This window comes from Protopterus annectens, chromosome 1.part2, assembly GCF_019279795.1.
Source record: "Protopterus annectens isolate FY-2018-M chromosome 1.part2, PAN1.0, whole genome shotgun sequence".
NCBI classification, from domain to species: domain Eukaryota; kingdom Metazoa; phylum Chordata; order Ceratodontiformes; family Protopteridae; genus Protopterus; species Protopterus annectens.
In genome coordinates this window covers 538,514,446-538,538,892 of record NC_056727.1, presented here as the reverse complement: position 1 = coordinate 538,538,892, position 24,447 = coordinate 538,514,446, and the positions used below count along the sequence as shown (strand labels likewise).

Below are 24,447 nucleotides of genomic sequence, written 5' to 3'. Positions count from 1 at the left end.
TGGGAAAGCCTCAGCAGGCAGCCACAACCTGAATCTGGTCCCCTTCGATCTCTTCTTGCAGAGAACAATGTGAGAGATGCTGCTTTTATACTTGTTAACCAACACTTGTGTGCCTGATGCCAGTGCCTGTGAAGCAGCCTCAAACTCAAAAAGCAACAATGCAGACTTCACTCAAACAGATGCTGTTAATACTGTTGGTATGTCAGCGTCCAGGAGATCTGCACTAGAGACCTCAGCCGCACTAGTACTTGGATATGGGGGCTGCAAACACACCACCACTTTTGATAATTCTGGGTCTAGGAGGGCTGTGAGATGCTTAAACCGTTGTTGGCTTTCTTACCAATTTTTCTTAGAGAGCTCAGAGGGCCATGCTGATGCCATCATGCACATAGCCCGCCCCTGGGATCTCTGCTGCAAAAAAACAAGACTGTTTTACATTTTATAGTTCTGCAGCTGAAGTAAACACAATGGGAACAACAGGTTGTGTTCTTGGAACAGGCAGAAAAGACTAAAACAAATGAAAACCTGTGTGTGGACTCAGTTTTTAACACTTAAGACAACTGTTAATTTTCTGATATCTATAGCATCATCAATAAAGGAAAAGCTAGAACAAATTTCCCCAACAAGATACTTAGTCTGGAACTCTGGCTTCAGGCTGACCTGATGAACGGATGACACAAATAATAGATGAGACTTTCACCAGTCTTCTGAGGGAAAAAAAAAAATTGAAGATGGTACCAGACAATGACCCTTTATACCAGTGACATATTTAATTTGGAAGGGAAGGGCATCTGCAGGTTCACGGAAATATGAAATATCTTGATATTCCGTCTGGCTTGGATTTCTGCTGACAGGAAATCTCATGAGTCAGTATTGCAATAGTGAACTACTAAGAATATCTTTTGACACCTTTGCAGAACATGTACCTCTGATGTCAAGTTCAACTGCCCTCGCCATAACAATGTTACTTGGCAACACCTCAAAGCTGGCTACTGAAGCTGTGTCACTTCAATCAGCCAAGCAAGTAGCAAGCGGACATTCTTAGTTGATGAATTCCTTCTGAGGAAGACACCAACAATCTTTGTTCCAGAAACTGACATAATTTAATGCAATGGCTTGCTCATGTATACTAATAGCAAACAAAAATGGACTCCAGTGGTCAATTCAAGTTGGTAACAGGTTACACAGCATCCAAAATACACTGCCTTAAAGAAAAATGCCTGGACGCATTTCTGAACAGAAAACATTTACTTGAATGTTAACTTTCAGTGGAGAATTTCTTAAACCATAGTAACAAGTTAGTACTTCATCAGTGCAGTTACAAAACTATGAAAAATTGGTAGACATTTCCTATGTCTTACTCCTGCTGAATTAAAAGCACACATGCTGATGTATTTTGGAAACTACATCAAATATTTCAGTTATGGGACTGTTCACAGTATAACTACTTTAAAATATTTTGTCATACAATTTTTGTTAACAACTTACAGAAATGTGGAAATACAGCAGGCTACAGATGCTTAAATTCAAAATATCAAGCCAAAAAGGCATACTTCTCAGTTTGAATTGCTCATTAATCCAGTACTGAGTATACGTGTGTACCCAAAACTAGTGCACCAGAAATCCTGCAATAACACAAGTGAGGAAAAAATGCAGTGCTCAAATTAAGATGCATGACAAAGAGTTGTCTGCAAGTTGTGTATTTTATACACAATGCAAAGTAAACATAAAACTATTTTCTGCCCATACACTGTAATAATAAAATGCATAAACTGCACTGAAGCCACCTTACATCTGCTTATCTTCCTAGAGCTCTCACTCGCCAACAACTTGACAGACTTTTTTTTTTTTTTTTTTTTTAACAGTTGCAGCTCATACAACAGTTAAACTTGTTTAACATCTTACAATCTAGGTCTGCAACACATATTTAACCAATGGTAAAATATGGCCATAATACTCATACTTATGTAAACAGTGAGAATGAACAAAAAATGAAAACAGTAAAACAAAAATAAAATAAATCATGACAATTCTTCGACATTCTTTCTCCCTTAAACTTGACACATAATGACTGGATAAAAATGATTTTTTGGAAACAGTCAATTTCCAGATACAAAAACAAGTAACTTAGTAATCCATATGATGGAAAAAAAAAAAAAAAAAAAAAAAGATATCTGCACACCAACACAATAATCTGCATTTACAAAGATTTCTAAAACACCAAACAAATGCTTCACTTTCAAATGTATAGCAAACAAAATATATATAATATATGTATAAAAAATTAACAGGACCAAGCCCTTGCATCTAAACCATAACAGATCCCACCACAAATTCCCTCAAACAGTATAAACCAAAAACAACTTTAATTTCAAAACACTGTGCTCCATGAATGGCATTTTAACCATCTCTTTCTGGACTAGGACTCCTGTAAGGACTTCCTGATGGTGAACGACTAAAATATGAAAAAGAAAAAAAATGCAATTAGTCTTAAAATTTAACAGAAAAATCGACAACTTATATTTACTCATTGAGCCAATTACAACCTATTACGCAAGCAGGCTTGTGCATTATCTTAGAAGCATGCTGTCTCCAGCACCTCGTTTGAGATGACTGGTGCTGCAAATCCTTAATGTAAGGAAGGAAAACATGCTAAAGAAAGTGGCAGTATTGTAAAGCACACCTTCCACTGTCAACTGTACTGCAGGAAACCTCAGTACATTAAGACAGTCATGATCAATCATTTTGTTGCTCATACTTTACTACAGAAGTACCGAAGTCAAGGCATACAAATACAAAACTCACCAAAACCTTAAGGGAAAAACATGTAAAACTACTCACTACATTAGCTCATCTTAGAAAATGTCCTTTGTTGTGGGTACAGCACATGGCTAATTATTAACTTGTGTCATAACGCAGCAACTGCATACTTGCGGAAGAATAAATGTACCATACACTCAATGAAGAGGACCTTAAAAATCGAATTGTTAAACTACTAGCCTGTTGCCTCTCATACTGAAGACCTCAGCAGTGGGCAGGCAGCTCAAAAAAATAAAGATGCCATCTCCAAAGTTTCCAAATATGAATCCAGAAAACAGAAATCTTGAAGGCAAAATGTAAAAGGACAAATCCCTCAAAAAAGGCACTATACTGTCATGACCTTCATCTCATCTTATTTAAGGACCAAGGTTTGTGGACAAATCCTCATTTTCTTTCAGAGGTTTTAATCCACAAATTTCAGTCCAAAGATCTAAAAGCAGAAAGCCTGTCTTAGGTATTCATCATCTGTTACACTTCTGTCTGTATTGGGTCCATGCTGACAAGCAGACAGACTAGCTCATGGGAGAGTGAGTTTTGCAGTTACTAGGTCAGTCATACTTTACTGAACTTCTGTCCATCTTTTAGGTTAGTAGCCAGCAAAGCCACAGGACATTTCACTGGAGAGGTGGTTTTGTCTAGTGTTAGTTTTAATAGCGTGTTACAGCCTCTCTTTAGCGTCTACACACCTCTACTAGCAACTATACTCGAGATTCAGAGTAATCTTAATACTTGCTCATCTTTTATCAAATCCATTAGTGAATATGATGCTCCTCCTGGCAAGTATTTAGCTAAGCATAATACTTCACAGACGTCAAGAAATTCCTAATTAAAATTATCAATGGTCTCAATATTCTCAGTTGTATGGATAGACTGACAGCCTCTGTCTGTATTTCGTATTTTAAAACAGTGTAAGAAAGTTCTGTGTGTGGAAGATTTTCAGTCCATATATTTCTAGTTAATCACTGTATATTAATCAGATCAGACAATAGTAGTAGAAGTAACGAATGTAAACTTGTCAAGTCAAAAAGTAATAGAAAATATATAATTCTACAGCATTACTAAGTATTCGAAAGTAATCCAAGCAATGCAGGCAGTCTGTTTCCAGTCGAAAATCCTTTATTAAGTACACAGACAAGCGATCCAAGTAAAACAAAAATAGAGTAATAATTTCCTCACAAGCTTTCTAATATATATATATATATATATATATATATATATATATATATATATATACACACACTTTTTATCAGGCATGGGAGTGGTTTATTGTGCTGTAAAACAAAGTGCTATTGGTACACATGTTAAATTCACATCCCTTCTCCCATCAGTGTGACATTCGAGCTGGTCCTGCCCTACCTAGTAGCTGTCATAGTAATATATAGCCCTAATGTACTTTAATGGTACATCTTATTTAACCAAATTAAGTAGATTATTAAGTCTGTGATTTTATACAAGGCAATATACTACATGGTTGGAAATGTATCAACCTTAGTTCATTTTGCGATCAAAAATTATATATAAATATATACATATACATTTTGCATGTAAAAATCAGTTTCTATTTTCATAACCTATTGTTAACAAAGATCGCTTTCGTCCTTCTAGACTTCTTCAGGTCTGTGTACAAGAACCCTAAAAACCTATATAATTGTATAATTAGTTAGTATTGTTATTACCATCATTTTCAATAAAGTGGAAAAAGAGAGAACCAGAAAAAAATAAAAAAATATATATGTAGGATGATGGAAACAAAATATACACTTAAATTTCAAATAATTTAAAATGGTATTTAAAACCAATTTGTAGAAAAAAAAAATAAAATAAAATACAATTAGTCATGTAAACAATGTGGCAATTTTCTAAGTTCCAGTGCACTTTTAATTGAATAGTAGTAGTTTAGTCCAGGCTTTCTAAAAGAGTTCAGCTTTAATTGCCACATGAGTTCATGTTTCTCCAGAATATTCGGGATGTCTCCTTCAAGATCACCCATGTCTATGCGATCCAGGATCTGGAACTTAAAACCTGTGTCTCTTATGAAGAGAAAGGTGTTTGGCTAGTGCATTATTTTTACATCCAGAGCGGATTTCTGACAGATGACATGAAATCCTTCGCTTGAGTTTATTTACAGTCTTGCCCACATAGAATGCATCACATTCATTGCACTGTGCCCTGTAAATAACTTTTTTAGTGTTAGTCACCCCCTGCACTGGTTTTAATGATCTTCTTTAAATAAGGGCAATAAAAACTATCACCTTGCTGTATAAATATACAAAATGTACAATTAGTTTCACATCTTTTAGTGCTTTTCTCACATGGTCTAGGTTTAAATTCAACAAAACTTCTAATATTCCTGGCCTTCCTATAAACAAATGGAGCTTCACCTAAGATGTTAATCAGAAAAGGCATGGCAGTCAGGGGCTTAGTCAGACAGTAGAACTTGTTGACCTAAAGAAATATAGTTAGTTTTTTTGTTTCTTCTTCTTTGTGGCCTCTGACATATGGTGGAGAGTAGGAGGGTCGGACGTCAGACGACATTAAACAACATCCAAGAGCACGTCTTCCTGAACCACTATTTCAGTAACCCCATGTGAGCCTTCAGAGATAAGCCGTGCCCCCCCCAGTCAGATACCTGAGAGTCCCTCTGGGACGTGCTCACAGTCTCCTTAACGGCTTTCCCCAAGGTACCCGTCAAAGGAGGTTCTGTGGTTTCTGATGCAGCCTCTGGACCTTCATCAACCTCGGAATACCTGGAATAGAGGGAGCAGTCATAGGATCAGGCCAAGGTTTCCTGGCCTTCTTGGTTTGTGGCTCTTCTGAAGGTTCTGACGTTGGAGCCACAACTCGCACAATGTGCTTTAGATTTTGATTCTCTAAGTACAATCTAAGAGAAGCAAGATGGCTCTTAAGGTCATGTTCTGGGCCTAGGCAGAATAAACAGAGCTTATACAAGCCTTTATGTGGAATTTGTCTTCCACACTGACACTTGCCCTTACTACCTGACATTAACTCACAAGAAAAATACAGTAGCAAAAAAGGTAACAAAAAACCTCTATGGGGTACTTACCTGAACACAGGCGAGACACAAAGCAACTTTCCAAGTGAGCGATGCCCAGAGCTGTCAGTCAAAATGGCGGCAGAAAAGTTCTGAGATAAGTGCATGCTGACGTCCGCTTTATAGCATTTTAACTTTGGTAAAACGGCCGTACGTATGAGTCTACAGGAGGTGGACTCCCTCCCTCATGTTATGGATACTGTAGCATATGAATAGAAGGACATCGAATGGTTCCTGAAATACCTGGTTAAAACTCAAACCTTTAATCTTCACCAGCAGATAAAAAACACACTAGTGTACTAGATCCATTATTTCACCACTGGCACACACTTCCACTCCTAGTCAAACAGGGGAGCGCCCTTGCCACCTTCAAAGTAAACCTAGACAACCAGGAGGGCAGCCTGAACCCCCCTACCCATCTACCTTGTGTTGCTCTCATTGAGAACTGAACTTCTGAATATGGTTTATTGACTAGGCCTGTAACGCTCTGAAGATTTGCCATCTACTATTTTACTATAAACCTGAGGTACCCACCTCACATGAATGTACAACATTCATAAGAGGTTAATTGCTGTAGGATTATAAATCTGAATGAGATACCAAGAATTGTTAGTTTCCAGGAATAAGTGGATGACACACAAAGGGCCTTGCAGGATTGCTGAAGTAAAATCTTGCTCTACTTTTGAACTGAGCAACTAGCCTGAATAAATGTGCAGCCAAATCCAAGCAGCTGTTTCACAGAGTACTTTTAACCCATCACCCCCAAAACAATTACCGAAAAACCTGAAACTATAGCTTCAAATTTCGTACGAATAAGCATTATCCACTTTAAAGTCTTGCGCGTGTTAAAACTGAAAGCAGTAAAGTTGGTCATTAACTTGAAAAGGATTTGACAAAGAACAATGATTGGCACCATTACCTCCTCATCAACTGCAGAAACATCTGAGTTTTCTCAGATTTTCCCTTCATTATAGTAAACAAGTCATCATTTTATTTATTTTTAGGTGATTTTTGTTCACATGCTTGCTCATTATTAAGACTACCAGAATAAGATATTGCCCATTCCTACCCTAGTTCTAAGGAATTCTCAATACAACACATGGGCAAGAGCTATCCCGGAAGGGTTGTCATACTGGCAGCCATGGAATTTGCTTAAGCCATCAGTGACATCAAAGCAATGATGGCGTTTGCATGGTGTAACCCTGCTTCCTGGACACAGGGATAAGCTACTCGCATCACAGCAGGGAGCAACAATGCCTTCCTCCGGTGCAGGCATTGTTTCCATACAAATGTTAGAGAAGACTACCACCAGGTGGTGGCTTGTTGAGCTGAAAGTTCATCACCAAGACAAGCACCACAATGTCGCTCTTCCTCCAAGGACTCTAGCTGCATGTGCGCTGCTCTACTCTGACCCCCCCCCTAGGATGGGCACACCTCGCTCTGTCAAGCATCAGAGTTACTAATCTAATTCGGGTTGCCTGGGCCACAGTTAGGGTTTTACTCCTCAGTCACCAGAGAAAATGTTACAAGTTACCTGAACACCCTCTGTATGTAAGACTAATTAATCTTTACTGCTGTACTGGGGAAAACATTGGAAATTAAATGGACGAGAAACGTCAGAAAGAAGGGTGGGTATATGAAGGAGCAACTAGCCTCAAAGAAACTCCATCCTTATGGAAAACTGTACAAGACTAATTACATATCAAGGCCTGTTTTGGCTGAAGGAACTCTTACCAAGGACAGAGTCTTAAGATCTGCTGCAAGTAAACTGGTTTGAAAGAAAAATAGCAGTTGGATTAGAAACTTACCATAACTGCAGATGCCTGAATATATTCACAATTTCAATAACTCGAACATCTGCCACAGAAGCTCGAACTGCTGTCCTGACTTCCAGAATTTTTAACTGTTCCCTCGTCTGGCAAGGAAGGCACTTTTGCCACTGGATGTCAGGATATCAGTGACATAAGTGGGGTGCCAGCCCATGCCATCTTCAGTTTTCTTGTCCTGACAGGCTGAATTATGGTACTGTGGTGCCACAGCACTGAATGGTCTGATGGAGATCCACATGGAAGCAGTCCAACCAGAAGACTACGAAGCTGGAAGCAGCTGGCTCAAAGGGAGGCAGAATTAAAGAAGATAGTACCAAATTTAGATCCCACGGTGGAGGAGGGTCTTTAACCGTGGGCCTAAGTAATAGGGTTACTTTTAGAAAGGCTTTGCAAAGCTTGTGGGACATAATACTGGTCTCTGACAAGCCAACGTGGAAATTTGCAATAGCCGCCAACTGGACCCTGATAGTGGCTGAGGAACAGCCCGTTTGGAAAAGTTCCGCCAAAAACTCTAGAACTGTTTGGACAGGAGCTGTGAAAGGGTCCACTTGATTTTTCCTTGCCCAAATAGAGAAACGCTTCCATTTACTAGCATACGCCCTTCTGGTGTTAGACTTGTGAGAGGCAAGGATGATATCACGTACTGACTGAGAAATTAAGGGAAGCCTGGCTAGGGTTGGAAGTGGAGCAACCAAGCTGTGAGGTTGAGAGATGGAAGGGATTGGTGCAGCCCGCCCGACTGATGGGTCAGAAGGTCTGGCACTGGGTCCAGATGCCAGGGCTGCTCTAGTAGATGATGTTGCAGGAACGGAAACCAGACTTGTTGGGGCCAGTAAGGGGCAATGAGGATCATCCTGGATCTCAAGGCAGTTGCTTTCTGGACTAACTGGGTAATTGGGAAGGAAAGCATATAGAAGACCCCAGGGCCAATCGTGGACTAGAGCGTCTCTGGGAGGGACAGCCAGAAGAGGAAAGATGGTGAAGAAATCCTGACACTTGCTGTTTTGAGGGGTTGCGAAAAGGTCGCAGCAAGGCTGACCCCATCTTCTGAATATTTGTTCCGCTACTAGTTGGTTGAGAGACCACTCATAGGGCATGAGAATGGCCCTGCTCAGTCTGTCCGCTATGACGTTGGACTTCCCTGGAATATGCGTTGCTACCAGAAACCGTTGAGAAGAGATCGCCCACTGCCAAAGTCTGAGCGCTTCCCCGACATAGGGGGTAGGACCTGGTTCCACCCTGCTTGTTGATGTACCACACTACAGACATATTGTCTCTGTCTGAATTGCAATCGTCCCGGTGAGTAGAGAGTTCTGAAGGGACTGCAACGCCAAAAGTACCGCTCTCATCTCCAAGACATTTATGTGCAGGTGGCACTTGAAGGGTTGCCATGTGCCCTGGACTGTCCTGCCCTGAAAATGCCCCCCACCCAATCAGGGAGGCATCCGTTGTCACAGTGGCAACCGGAGGGGGGAGAATAACAGGTCTGCCCAGGAGCACCTGAGGCGAGACCATCCACCACGAGAGGTGTCTCTTGCATGACTGAGTGATGAGAATGTTGTGAGACATGGGAAGCTGCTGAAAGGACCATTGGGAAAAAAGCATCCACTGCAGTAGCCGCATATGAAAACGAGCTAGGGGGGAGCAAGGTGATTGTTGCTGCCATTAGACCAAGTGTTTTCAGTACAAATCGGGCTTGGACCCTGTCCTCCTGTAGAAGGATTTGAACATGGCTGCGAATGTCTGAAACTCTTTGTGTAGGTAGTTTTGCTGACAACTCTATCGTGTTTAACACGGCGCCTATGAAGGTAATATGCTGACAGGGCGACAAGCCAGACTTTTCGAAGTTTATAGAGATGCCTAGCACTTTGCACATTTGCACAGCGTAATCCCTGGCTTGAAGTAGCTGGTGCCTGGTGGTGGCAGTAAGGAGCCAGTCGTCTAAATATGGAAACACCTGGAATCCTCGTCGTCTCAGGTGAGCCGCAACCACTGCCATGCATTTGGTAAACACCCTGGGGGCTGTGGTGAGGCCAAAGGGCAGGGCTCTGAATTGGTAGTGACTGGCTCCCAGCCGGAAGCGGAAAAACCTTCTGGAGCGCCTGTTCATTTTGATATGGTAGTATGCATCCTGAAGATCTATAGAGCACATCCAATTGTCCTGACCCAGAAGGGGTAGAATGGACTGTAGCGGGACCATCCGGAATTTCGTTCTTTGAACAGACTTGTTCAGCCTGCTGAGATCCAAAATAGGTCTCCATTCCCCCGTCTTTTTTGGTACCAAAAAGAATTTGGAGTAGATTCCGGATCCTTGTTGGTCTGCTGAGACTGGCTGGATGGCCCTTTTTGACAGCAGCTTTGAAATTTCTGAAGCTGCTTGATCTCTCAGACCGGGTGGAATGTCTGGAAGAGGCCCTTTTGGTTGTTGTGGGGTGTGGATAAAGGGGATTCTGTAACCCTCGGATATGATCGACCGTACCCATCTGTCTTGCGCAAGGGAATGCTAGGTTTCTGGGTACAGTTAAAGTCTTCCCCCGACTGCCTCCGAAGGTGGACAGTCGGGCAGCTCCTCAGGGGTGCTGGAAGGGTTTGTCAGAGAAAGATTCTCTGCTACCCTGATTTTGCGGACCCCCCCCTGCCCCTAGGGCGGCGTCGGTTATTGCTCCCTCCTCTGGTTCTGGAGGGGAGCTCACCACGTGCGTCAGGCAGTACTCCCTGGGGTTTACGGAACCACATCTTTCCGCCCTTTTGACCCTTAGGGTATGGTCTAGAAGGGGAGGAAAAACAGACTCCCTCGGCAGAGAGAGTCTTGCCTTCCTGCTCACACCTGGTCAATGTATCCTTCACTTGAGGTCCAAACAGGGCAGAACCGTCAAAGGGGGTGCTAGTGAAGGACGCCTTGAAGGGGTCAGCAAAGTTGCACAGCCGCATTCAGGCATGTCTCCTTAGAGCAACGCCCGTGCCTGCGGCCCTACTCGCTCCATCGGCTGCATAAGAAATGAGCCGCATGGAGGAGTTGACAATAGAGTTCAGGGTTCCCAGCTGGGAGTTGATCTTTTCCTGAGACCCCACAGCTGTTGGGTCCTGTAAGGTATCACCCAGTTCTTTAAGGAGGTCTCTCTGAAGACGGGTGAAATGGCACAAGTAATTCAGCGATCGCATGGCAAAGGTCGCTGAAGAAAACATCCGCTTGCCATACCTATCCATAGTCCTAGATTCCTTATTAGGAGGATGGACAGGTAACTGAAGGGTCAGCCAACTCCTTCTTAGTGGCTGCCGCCACCATCATGGCATCCACGGGGACGCCCTTGGAGAGAAACTGCTAGTCTGCCGGGGCTGAATTTTGTAGGCCTCCGGGGAGTTGGTTCCATAGTATCTGGAGCCGTCCACACCTTCCTAGCCACCACATCCATGAGTGGGTCGAAAGGCGGGGACACCCAGGAGGTGGAAGGGCGAGAACCGAACGCTTCCAGGTACACCGACTCGTTCTCGGAAGGGTTGAGGGCGGACCAGTTCCCCCTCTGTTTAAGGATCTCTAGGATGTCAAAAAAAGAGACATCCTCAGAGGGGGACCTTGGGGACCCTTCTGAATCATCCAGGTCGGTGTCAGATGTTACTGACTCAGGGGAATCGACATGCTTCCTCTTGCATGTCCTCTTCCGAGGGGGCTCCTCCGCAAAATCAGAGGAGGCCTCGGAAGAGGAGGAAACGCCCAATGGAGTGGCCTGGAGCGTCGGTTCTCCGTGCTTGGGTTCAGGAGGGTAGGCAGGGGCCGCAGCAGGCACTGTGGAGGGAGGGGCCGACTAGGCCGACCGTGGCGCTGGTATGGGAGCCAGCACGCTCCTCATGACCTCGAAGGCGCCCCTGTCAGGCAGGGAAGAGGGACCCAGTTCCGAGGAGATGAGAGCTTCTCCCAGCACCGAGAGGGACGGCTCCAAGGCCAATGTCGGGGCCGAACTCACCTGCGCCAAGGCTCCGAGAGGGAGAATGGGGTCGGACAAGGGTCTGATGCCAGTCGCCCCCTCGGAACCAACGAGGGAGTCTCGACGCCCGGATCCCTCCAAGGACGGAGCCAATGAAGGGATCGGAGCCAACGAAGAAACCGATAACGGAGGGATCGGTTCCGACGCCCCAACGGTACTAACCTCGACGACCTCCGGCTCCAAAGTCAGCAAAGTAGTCGGAGGAGGAACTTGAGCGGGCGTTGGGGTAGCCCCTGTCTGTTGAGACGGGCTATGCAATAACTGGGCCAGCGCCTGTGACTTTAAAAGCCTGCTGACTACCCTCTCGAGGTCATGGTCCGAAAGCTTGGAAGACCTGGAGGAGTGAGACCTATGGCTCCGCTCCGACAGCAAGGGAGACTTCAGAGCCAATCTAACCGACTCCAGTGAAGGAGACCTGGAGCGTTTTCGGCTTGGGGTCGGCTCCGACACCAAAGCCAGAGCCGACTGAGGCCTCGATGAATCGGTTCCAGCTGGAACTGACGAGGCAGAAAGAGGACCGCTCTGCGCCGGCTCCGAACATGGAGCCGACGATTTGGTGGGCTTTGAAGGTTTTCCAGAGATAGGCTTGGGTGGAGAACCTTCAGGCTTTAATAAGCCTCTGAGAATGAGCTTATTTCTGCGTTCCTGCAGGACTCTGGGGCTAAAAGCGTGACAAATGGAACAAGAGTCCTGCAGGTGCAGAGGGCCCAAACAGTACACACAAGAAGTGTGACCGTCTGTCAGAGACATCTTCTGACAGCACAAGTCACACTTCTTGAATCCCGATACCTTGGTATCTTTGGACATGACACCACAGGGTCGAGACAAAAAATCTACACAAGCACACTAGCACACTCAACGAAAAATTAGTTAAGCTAACTAGTAAAAAGACAGAAATTCCACACACACACACACTAAGGGGAAAACTGTACTGACTACTGAAGGGAGGGTTAGGTCCGTCCACCTTAAGGGTGGAAAAAAAGGGGAAAACTACAGAAAAAGGGTAGGGAAACTATTCGCTACTCTCTAAACAGTAATTAAATAAATTAAATAGAAAAATATCTAAGAAAAACTAACTGTAGATACAAAATTTTTAAATACGACCTGGAGCCGGAGAAAACGCAACCACGTAGCTGAAGTGGCAAACGAGATCTAGGTATATGACGCCTAGCATTATGGGACATAGTATAGCCTCGAGCCGGTGAAAATAGCTCTCGAGCTTTAGTAATAGGCCGAGTCGGAGCCGAGGTTCGGCTCCGAACCCATCCAGCAAGAATGAAGGCGAGATTGACAACTTAACATTAACATACTTCAATACTGAGAAATTAAGTTTATAATGGTATACCCGTATCCAAATTCATACCCCTTGGATATAAAGTATGGTAATTTAGAATCATCTTATATTCCAATTTATTAAGCTCAGCTTTGAAATTGCCCGCTTCAAAATGTGGTCTAGCCAACACACTGAAAATGAATCCATCCGTGCAACTGTTGTGGACACCTATGAAATGTGAAGCAACAGGGCTGTCCAAATTACCCCTTCTCACGTCTCCTAGATATTCTAAAATACGAATTTTGATTTTCCTAGTAGTTTGACCAATATACCATAATGGTTTAGCACGATCACAACCCAAAATGTAAACAAACCTGTGTGACAAACAATTAAATCTTTCAAAAGCCCAATACTTTTTTCCATTAATTTTCTTACCATCTAAATTTCTGGCCAAATGACACTGAACATTTTCCACACTTTTCCATACGAACGTTCAAACCACGCATCGAATATTCTAACTTTTGACTCAACAATTCTTTCAAATTGTTGAATCTTCTATAAGAAAATGTGACATGTTTGGGAAATAAACATCCCACTGTCACATCTTCACAAACTAAATACCAAAACTGTCTAATAATCTTCTCAACTACTAGTGAAAAATCTGAATATCTAGAGACGAAGAACAATCTTTCATCATTTTCACCTGGACATGATTTATTATAGCCCCTACCTACATTTATCCCTCCTCCTCCACATAATAGAGTTTTGATAGCTAGCAATGCCTCTACTGAATAACCTCTATTAGAAAGTCTAAGAAATACTTCATTAAGTGTTTCATATCATAATTTTGGATCAGATGTATTTCTAAGAATCCTTTTGAATTCCCCTTCAGGCAATGCCCTGATTAAATGTGGAGGATGCATGCAGCTAGCATGCAGGAAATTATTCACAGAAGTTGCCTTCCTAAATGGTCTAAATTGCACCTTGTGATCTTTCCCGACAGCTGAAGTATGTAGCTTGACTGAGGTGTAAGAAACTTCTCCTGTAAAGATCTGACAAAGAGGATTAAGGACACAAGTGCTGCATTGGAGTCCTGACTTCCTCAAAGGCATTAAAGGAATAATATTTTCCATTTAGCTATGTATTACTTCCTCACGTCTGTTTTCCTAGTCTCACTCTGAATGAACAGCACATCCTGAGAAATATGCCTAAGTGGGATAACAGCTAAATCACCCAAACTCTCCAAGAGTCTTCAGACAGGGATGAATAAGTGACTCCCTTGTTCTGTGTCAAGAGGTCCATACTCTGTGGTAAAGAAAACTAGTTCTGACCTACCTCAGTGGAAGGAAGAACAAAAGCTCTCACACAAAAGGGTGCCCTGCCCTCATTTTTCATGACCCTTTGAATTACGGGTGATGCCCACAACTGCTACCAATATGTTGATGGCCACCAATATGTGTCATCCCCACACTGGGCCAAGTAATCAAGGAGCCTGAATCCTCACCACTGACACTGGAGAGGGACGTGCACTTGGAATACAAATGGATACACTCAGTATTTCCAGATGCAAACCTTTCCGCATCAAGTACAATTTCCCTTAACAGCACACAGGGAACACACACAGTCTGGGGGTCTGGATGTCTATCTCTGTCTCCTTCCAGGTCTCCAGTAAGACTCCCACCTGGTACAGCTCTAGGGTTAGGTCCTAAGTTGAGTGCCCAAACCAAGTCCTCCAGCACCTTCTCTGTAAACCCAGTGCTTTGTGTCCCTGCCCCAAGCAGCTGACACACACACACACACACACACACACACACACACACACACACACACACACACACACACACACACACACTCTCTAAGATTTAATTTACATAAGCACACACCTGGGAAAAGCTGGCACAGATTACTCTCTCCACCAACTTTGCCCAGACTATAAGGTACTTATCACTGCCACCAGTCAGTTACTATAAGACACTTAAAAGAGTATCCAATTACACTGTGTAATACTAATACAAATGGTAGTAGTTCACCAAGACGGCTAGGGCTTCTGGAGTGGCCCACACAGTGTCACCAAATAAATATAAGAACTCTCAAAGGTTAAGTATTTTCCACAAGGATCAGACACAATAAAAGTTTTAAATATATTTATTAATAAAATAATAAACGGACATGAAAATACTGAATAAATATTCACCGTAAACCACAGAGTTCAGATCACAGGAAATACTGAAAAAAACACAGACGGACAGACTTAGACACACAAAGAAAAACAATACATCTAAACTAAGCTTCCCTATATTCCTGACCGAATCTAAAAGAATTTTACTGTTCCCTAGTTAAGTTAGTTGCTACCACAAAAGGCAAGATGCTGTGGGTCAGGCTTCCTAAACAGAATACTCTGAGATATCTCTTTGTAATATCTAAAATACAATTTCCAAGACGGTTGGCAGAAAGACCTCATCTGGTCACCTGACTCTAGGTTCTCACAGTACTCCCCTTTGAAGCGGAGACAGGAAGCTAGCACGGACAGCCACAATACACATCCAAATGTTTAAGGAAGTGCTTGGGGCCTCCCTGCTTTTCACTGAGCTAATGGACAAAGGCTCTTCCCCAGACCAAACATCTCCGGTCTTATTCAGCACTGTTGCGTTCCATTTAAGGGTTTAACAGCTCATTTACATTATCCTTATTTTTCTTAAAAGTTAACCTCTAAAAAACGTACATTAAATTTAGCTACAAAAATACATGTACATTTCTGTTCATTTCAGCAGGGTGCACTGTTGATACATTTCAACGCAGGCAAAGCTCACAAACATTTTCAGCACAGGCATCTGTACAAAATCAGTTTGATATATAAACGACATGCAGATCCAATACATTGTAACACAAGCATCTTGTGTAAATCAATTTGATATTCAAGGGACATACTCTTTACAAAACTGTAGCTGGCTATGCTGGCACTTATCATCATACCCCCCCTCGAAAACTCAAGTTAATTTTTCAAGTGACCCTTGAGAAACATGGGTTAAGATAAATAAGCCTATTTGGGAATATGTTACTCCATTCCCTGTCTAGGCAGCCCATCTGTATTGGCATTGCTGACCCCACTACAGTGTTGTACTATCATGTCATACGCCTGCAATCCTAAGCTCCACTTCAACAACTTGGCAATTTGCTGGCTGGCTCTATGTAGCCATTTAAAGGGATTGTGGTCTGTAACTACAGTGAATTTCCTTTCATATAGATAAGGCTGAAGTTTCTGCAGTGCCCATACTATGGCTAGACATTCCTTTTCTATGGTTGCACAACATTCCTTCCTGGGTTGTAGTCTACGGCTGAGATATACCAATGGGTGCTCTTCTTCCCCCAAGGAAACCTGGCTAAGAACAGCCCCCACCCCATGGTTTGAAGCATCCACATGCAAAACAAATTATTTGCTGTAATATGGACTGGCTAACACAGGGGGGTCCTCCCCAAAGCTCCTTTAAGGCTCTGGAATGCCTGCTCATATGCTGGGGTCCACACTACCTTATCTAGACTGTTTTTCCTTGTCAGGTCGATGAGGGGAGCAGCTATGGTACTATAATTGGGGACAAAATTTCTACAGTACCGTACTGTCCTTAAGAATGCCCTCACCTGCTTTTTGGTAATGAGGCAGGCCATGTCTGAATAGCTTCCACTTTGGCAGGTTCTGGCCTGATCGTATCACTACCCACTCTAATGTCCCATGTAGGAGACCTCTGCCATACCCACCTGACACTTACTGGGCTTAATGGTCAACTCTGCCCTCTGCAGTCTGCCCAGGACCTCCCTAACATGCTGAAGGGGCTCTTGCCAGGAATGGCTATTGATGGCAATATCTACCAGCCTCTGAAAAGTCACTGGGGCATTTTTTCATTCCAAAGGGCATCTTGTGAATTCATACAAGCCGAAAGGAGTCACAAAGGCTGACATCCCTCTAGCGTTGGGAGTCAAGGGCACCTGCCAGTAGCCCTTGGTATAATTAATAATGGACAATCAGCCCCACCCAGCTGCTCTAGGGCTTCATCTGTCCTAGGCATGGGGTAAGCATTTGACTCTGGGTGAATATTCAATTTCCTGTAGTCCACACAAAACCCGGTGCTGTCATCCTTCTCTGGTACCAGCACCACTGGGGAGGCCCAGGGACTACTGAACTCCTGGATTACTCCCAGTTCCAACATCTCCTGTATCCCCCCCCCCCCCGAGTCTGTCTGACTCACTCAGGCACCCTGTAAGGGGCCTGCTTTATAGGTCTTTGGGGCCCTGTATCCACATGGTGCTGCACCAGGTGGGTGCAACCTGGTTTCCCAGTGAACATGTCCCCAAACTCCTGTAACACTGCTCGGACTTCTCAAACCTTAGTAGGGGATAGCTGCTAGGACATTGCTACCCCTTCCACTCAGGTGTCAGTTTGAGCCTCATAGAAGGAGTTCGGTCACAAGACCCCCCTCAGACTCCTCCTGCCATCCACTACAAATATTCAGCACAAGGGCCTCTCTATCATGGGAAGGCTTCATCATGTTAACATGGTACAATTTGTGCCCCTGCTTCCTGCCTAGCAGTTCTACCATGTAGTTAACATCACCGACCTTCCTTACTACCATGAAGGGTCCGTCCCAAGCTGCCTGCAGTTTACTGAGACTGACAGGAATGAGAACAATCACCTGCTTCCCCACAGTATTCTCTCTGCCTTGGGCATTCATGGGCATCATACCGGACCTTTTTCTGCTGTTGGACCCCTGCCGGGCTCTCATGGGCTGAGCCCATGAACTCTCTAAGCCTTGTCCTGAGGTTTAGGACATATGCCACAACAGACTCCTTGTGGGATTCAAGTAACCCTCTCACTCATCATGAATAAAACCTAAAGCCCCCTCACCCTATGCCCATACACCAACTCAAAGGGTGAAAAGCCTGTGGATTCCTGGGGCAACTCTCTATTAAACTTGTCTGCAAATGCCCATAGCATGGTCTTTAATTATCCACAACACCATTAGTCTGGGGGTGGTAGGGGTTGTCTTTAGGTTCTTCACCGCACAGAGCTCCCACAGACAAGCTAGCAAGTCTGACATGAAATTGGCACCTATGTCAGTCAGTATTTCTCTTGGGAAACCTACCCTGCTGAAAATCTCTAGCAAAGCATTTTCCACCTTGTCTGCCTCGATGGAGGACAGAGCCACCGTGTCAGGTTATCTAGTAGCATAAACTACTACTAGGACATGCTTCTTCCCTGTGGAACTTGGGATGCTCAGAGACCCCACAATATCAATAGCTACCCCCTGAAGTGGCTGCTCTATCACATGCAAAGGCATCAAAGGAGCGTTGACCTTGTTCTCCTGCCTTGCCTACTTTTTGGCACTGCTCACAAGTCCTGCAGTACTCTGTTACATCCCTGGCAATCCCAGGTCAATAAAAGTTCTGCACAATACGTCTCTTGGTACGCTTTATGCTCAATCTGCAAAGTGAATGTCATGGGCTATGGCCAGAAGTGCCAGATGGTAGGCTCTGGGCACTACCAACTGCTGTATTCTCTCACCCTCTAGCCCTCCCTCAGGGGTCCACTCTCTATACAGCAATCCTTTGTTCCAATATATAGATTTCCCTTTTCCTTGAGAATCAGGTGCCTCCATAGCTACCTCCCTCAAGCCTTGTAATGTAGGGTCTGACAGCTAAGCATGTCTCAACTCTCTTTTTTTAACTCTTCCCAGTTCCCCTTCAACAGGAAGTTTGGTATTCTCTGACAGCAGTGCCTCACTCTCAGCCTGGGTACTACTACTCACCTCTGCCCTTGCAGTCACTCTGTTCAAGGGAACAGCAGTACCCACCAGCAGCTGTGACTCACTTTCAGTTTTACTGCTACAGGGTAGCTCCCTCCCTGTCCTGGCTTCAGGTGTGCGGTCTTGTCTGGGTCACCCCCAGGCCTGACCGCGTGTCAATGCATGCACACAAGGTATTGTATTATCAAAATCATTCCCTACCAAAACATCTGCAGGGATATCCTCAAACACATCTACTTGCTTGTTTCCTTGTCCACCCTCTCAGTCAAGGTGAACCCTGGCCAAAGGCATTTGGAATGGGATCCCTCCTAAAGCTCTGACTGAAGTGGACTGCCCAACCAAATACTGCTCCTTTAACCACTGCAGGCTTTACAATGGTTATTTCAGAGGCTGTTGTCTCTCCTGGCAGTGGCCTGTTCATCCACCAAGATCAGATATAAACTCTGCTGGACGTTTGGTACCCTCTTGTCTCCAGAAAACTTACCACTGGCATTCTGTCACTCTCGCTTGCAGGCTCCCCAACCTTTTGTTCCCCACCTTGCCTCCTTGGACATCTATATGCTACATGGCCCCACTGGTTACATTTAAAGATTTAACCCTTGATCCTGGCTGTGTACCTGAACCAGTGGCTTTCCCTGTTACTGGCGAACTCTGCTGCGGTGGTTAAGGTTGTCCACCATGGGTTTCCAAATGAAGCACACTGAGTATCCCTTTCCTGTGCTGTGATACCCTGTTTGCTAGGTATAGATCTCCCTTTTTCCCCCAACTCATCTGCACAGTTGCATTCCCTGTCTGCCAACTAGATTCTCATGTCCTCAGGCAAAGTGCTAAAGGCTTGTTCCCTCACCAAAAGGTCTGTCAGCCCTTGAAAAGTGGTGACCAGACACCCACTCACCAATCTATGAAAATAAGTGCTTAGTTCAGCAATATAATCACATATACTTTCATCTGCCTTGCATCTATGCTCACTTGCATCTATGCTCACTTTTTTCTATATGCCTCAGGGGTTAACTTAAAACATTGTAATAGGTAGTGCTTCACTTTTTCATAATCTAAACAATCAGTATCAGACAATTTAAAAACAACAGTTACAGTTTTACTATGGAGTAAGGGTGCTTCTGCTTCGGGCACCGCGCGGCAAGAAAGACTGAAGAAACTGGCGTCTGCTGCATCTTTTATACCCCTGACGACCTGACGTCAGGGAAGAGGTGACAGCAACAGACGCAGGACCCAAGACTTTGGAATTCAGGCCGACTGAGGGCAACCTGCTAGCAGGATTACCCAAATGTAATGACTGCAGCAGTGAAACACGAAGAACATCTGCACCCAGAGCCCTCGCCCAACATTATACTGTTTGCATACTCTTTCAAATATAAGAATAAAACTATCAAAATTATCTTCTTGGTACTGAGGAAGAAGTTTACTGACCTTTATTGCTTCTGGAGTATGGTTATGCCCATCTCCATCACCTCTATGACCCTGACGAAGAGCCAGCACTTCCTTTTCATGTTGCCTCGCCTCTCATTTTCTTCGGCTTCCAGATGTCTCGGTCTCTTTTTTCTTCAGCCTCCAAATGCCGCATTTGCACTGCTGATTCTAATTCCAACCATTTGGCCTCCAGTTCAAGTCTCTAACTCCAGATGGGTTTTTAACTCCTCTGAGGAAAAGATGAACTGTCCTGTTTCTCAGAGCTCCAAGTCCCTATCAACAGACTGGTCATCCTCCTGGTTGCTGGTCTGTGCTGTAGCTGCGATTAAGACTGCAATCATTTCCCCTTTAGTCAGGTTGGCATGCCCCAGTCTTTTGGCTTGGCAAATCTCAGCCAACTGGTTCCCTGTCAGCTTGCCATAACCCTTTTTTATAACTGTGTGAGGTTTACTTGATTAGCAAAACTTTTGAAAATGGTTCCATTTTTTACACTTGTGGCACCTGAACAAATGCTAAGCATTTTTCTCTTTTAGACTTATGATTGGCACCACAACTGGGACAGTAACAATAAAGATGGATTTGGGTTTTCCTGACTCACCCTTGTACTGCACTGAGCATGTCCTTTTCTTAGAACTTGCTGAAAAAGTACAGGTTTAACCTGGGGATTCTGCTGGGATGGCAGGTGCCATGTGCTTAGGCCTGCTTCTGCTAGCCACGTGTTACTAAGGTCTACATTTGCTCTGCAGCCTGCTGAAACCATGCTCTTACCACTTGCAAGCATACCTGTGTGCCTTTCTGTAACTTCATGGATTTGACAAATCTCAATAGCTTTGCTATGTGTTAATCACGGTCATGAAGCAAAATCCTTCTCACTGCAGCACTATTAATACCACACACAAGTAAACCAACATGTTTTAGCTTTGTTTCTCAAGTCAGTAATGTAAGCTGCAAAAGTTTCCCCTGGTTTTTGATTTCTTGTGTAAAACAAATACCTAATATATTTGTCTGGGGGTTACACATTTCCGTGAACTTGCGCTTCAAACACTTTCTTCCCTTGATTCAGCCTGTACAACAATCAAGGTTTTCACCTTCTCCCTCATATACTGCTGGTGCCTCTGACCCTGGTGGGTGCATCCTTGTCAGAATAAGCTGCTTGTATAAAAATATCGTACCTTTGCTCAAATATTCTCCAGTTCTCTGCAACAGTCTGATCAAACACCAATGGTGATGGTTAACAAAATCCATCTGCCATACTAACACATACAAGTGAAGGCTTTTGCAAATATCCACGAACACACAGACAAACATATGCCAGAAATTTATGCCAGTATTTGTAACTATGACCAATAGCACAAGCAGCCTATGAATAACTGAACTTTGCAAAATAAGTCTCTTGGGCACTGTAGCACTCTTGAAATCGCTGTACTGTAAGAAATCACCTCATCAGTGTAAGAAACATTTCAAAACAACTGCACTGCGCAAATAAACTGGGCAGAAGAAGCTCAGCATAAGAAACATTTCAAAGTAACTGCACTTTGCAAAGAAACAGTACACAGCACACTGAAATTTTCCTAAAATGTCTGTACTTTGCTAAATAACTCTTTACAGTGGAAGAAATGCTGTGTAATGGCAGCATTTTGCAAATAGACATACTCGGCACAAGAAACTTTTCAAAATTGCATTTTGACTGTACTTTACGAAATAGTGGCACTTTGCACACAAATAAACTCTTCAAAATAAAAGCACATTAATAAGCACACACTGTAAGCACTTTTACACACACTGAAATACTTTGAATAAAAAATAGTTGCGTAAAATCTCACCATAACCATAGATGGCCTTCTCTTCCATGTTGCAGTATTCTTACTGTGAGATCCTCCCCCTCAGATGACCCGAATGTTGGCTCCTATACAAAAGCTTTCAGCCTGGTTGCTGTTGGTGAGTAGGACGTCACACGCACGGCCATAAACCAGGGACCTTAAATCTGACGTCTACACGCACAGACTTCAGAACAGCCCAGTCGGACAGTAGCCCAGGAGATGCCAAAATATGTCCTTCAGACTGGTGATATGCAAAATACTGCCCAAAAATGACCCCAATGCTGGTAGGGGCTCTATGAAGTCCCCTAGACCTGTAGGTATGAAAATATGGGGTCAGGAGGGAGGGAAGGAATATTGCAACATGGAAGAGATGGACATTTATGGTTACTGCAAGATTTTACACAACTATTCTATGTCCTTCTATTCTCATGTTGCAGTATTCTTACTGTGGGAAGAGTACCACAGCTCAGGAAGGAGGAAAGGTGGAGGTAGAGGTAGTAGATTCCAGAAATCCTTGCAAAATCTGCTCTGGCCCTGGAGATATAGTCCACTTTGTTAATGTTTGGTAAAGGTATGTACAGTGGACCAAGTGGCTGCTTTAACGATGGTAGCTGTGTCTAGGCCTTTGAAGAAGGCTATTGAGGAAGCTGCTGCTCTAGTAGAATGAGCCCTGATCCCCTGATTCAGGTCCTTTCCATGGTATGAGTAGCAGAAACAGATGGTTTTCCTGATCCAACAGGAGATAGTCTGCTTGAAGACTGCCTTGCCCAGGGCTCTGGGGTAGAAGGAAACAGAACTGATATGATTTTCTGATGGACTTTGTTTTGCCCAGATAAAATCTTAATTGCCTGTAAACATCCAGGGAGTGTAGTATTTTCTCTGTCATTCGGGGACAGGAGAAAAGGGTTGGTAAGTGAATGGATTTAGTGACAGCTTGATTACCACTTTGGGCATGAAGGAGGGACTGGTGCGCAGGGTTACCCTGTCTTTATGGAAGAAAGTGTCAGAAGTGCCACGAGTGCCTTTAACTCTGATACTCTTCTTGATGAAGTGAGGGCTACCAGCAAGACGTTTTCCATGTGCACATCTTCAGGGATGCAGAAGTGGCTGGTTTAAATGGAGTCAGCTAAGTTTTTCCAGGAAATAATTTAGGTCCTGGGGTGGTGGGGTACGCTTTCTGGGTGGTCTTGTGTGCGAGACCCCTTTTAAGAACAATTTAACATCCAACCTGGACAGTAAGGGAGGTTTCCAGGGGTAGGCAGGCAGAGATAGCAGAGAGGTGCACTTTCACTGAAGAGTATGACAGATCTGCTTTAATCAGCTCACACACATAAGCTAAGACTAAAGGTACATCCGCTAGAAGGGGGTCCTTATGTCTTTGGATACACCATTTGGAGAATCTGTCCCATTTAGAAATGTAGGATCTCCTTGTGTTAGGTTTCCTGGCCTCCTGCAGGATAGAAAGCAAGTCTTCTGTGTAGCAGTGTCTGAAGGGTACTAGAAGTTTATCACCCAGAGAGTTAGGCCCAGCATCTCTAGGTGTGGATGGATGAGAGTTCCCTTCTGTTGTGTGAGTAGGTCCACCTTGTGAGGTAACTTGTGGTAACTGCCCTTGGTGAGAGATTGTAGAAGGGGAACCAATGCTGCCTTGGCCAGTACGGAATCACCAAGATTTTTGGCATGTCTCTCCTAATCTTCAGGAGGACTTTCTGAATGAGAGGGAAGGATGGAAAGGCATACAGAAAAGTACAGTTGTGTACACTTACCATAAATGTAGATGTTCAAGTGTATTCATTGTTGCAGTCATCACCTGTGGGTTATCTCTGCTGTGGTAGCCCTCGGCCAGCCTGAATACCAGAGTCAGTGTTTTTCTGCGTTGGCGGCTGTCGCTTGCTGCCTGACGTCATGTCATCAGTGCTATAAAGGAAGGCAGCCAACGCCATTTCATCAGTTTTTCTTGCCCTAACCAGTCAGAGGCCCAAGTAAATATGGTAACGTGGTCTTGGTGGCTAAAAGCCACCGTTAGAAACTTATGTCTCCCTAAAGAAAGAAGATATAAGGGGAAAGGAGGGTGGGAAACCAGGACTGCAACAGTGAATACACTCGAACATCTACATTTATGGCAAGTGTACACAACTGTACTATGTTCTTCGTGTTTCACTGTTGAGTCCACACCTATGGGAGGATTCCCACAGCTGAGGACAGGGGTGGTAGGATTAGAAAGCGACCTAGGAATGGGTCAGCATGCCCTGCAGAACTGCAGAGGTAAACCCTGCCCTAGCATTAGAAAATAGGGGTAGGTGGTAATGCTTGTTAAAGGTATGGACAGAAGTCCAGGTGGCAGCTTCCAGGATGTCGCTGGTGGGAACTCCTCTGAGGAATGCTGTGGAAGTGGAGGCTGCCCTAGTGGAATGAGTTTGAATGGACTTAGGGGGGGGGTTTCCCAT

At 44.1% G+C, this 24,447-nt stretch overlaps 1 protein-coding gene across 1 annotated transcript in view; it reads right to left on the bottom strand.

The window, feature by feature from the left end:
- Positions 1-1,233: 1,233 nt before the first annotated feature.
- Positions 1,234-24,447, bottom strand: part of SRSF7 (serine and arginine rich splicing factor 7) — a gene marked incomplete in the record, with an annotated part of 475,568 nt that continues 452,354 nt past the window's right edge. Inside the window, 1 exon segment of the mRNA XM_044057513.1 lies at positions 1,234-2,455. Coding sequence (XP_043913448.1) covers positions 2,401-2,455 — 55 coding nt within the window.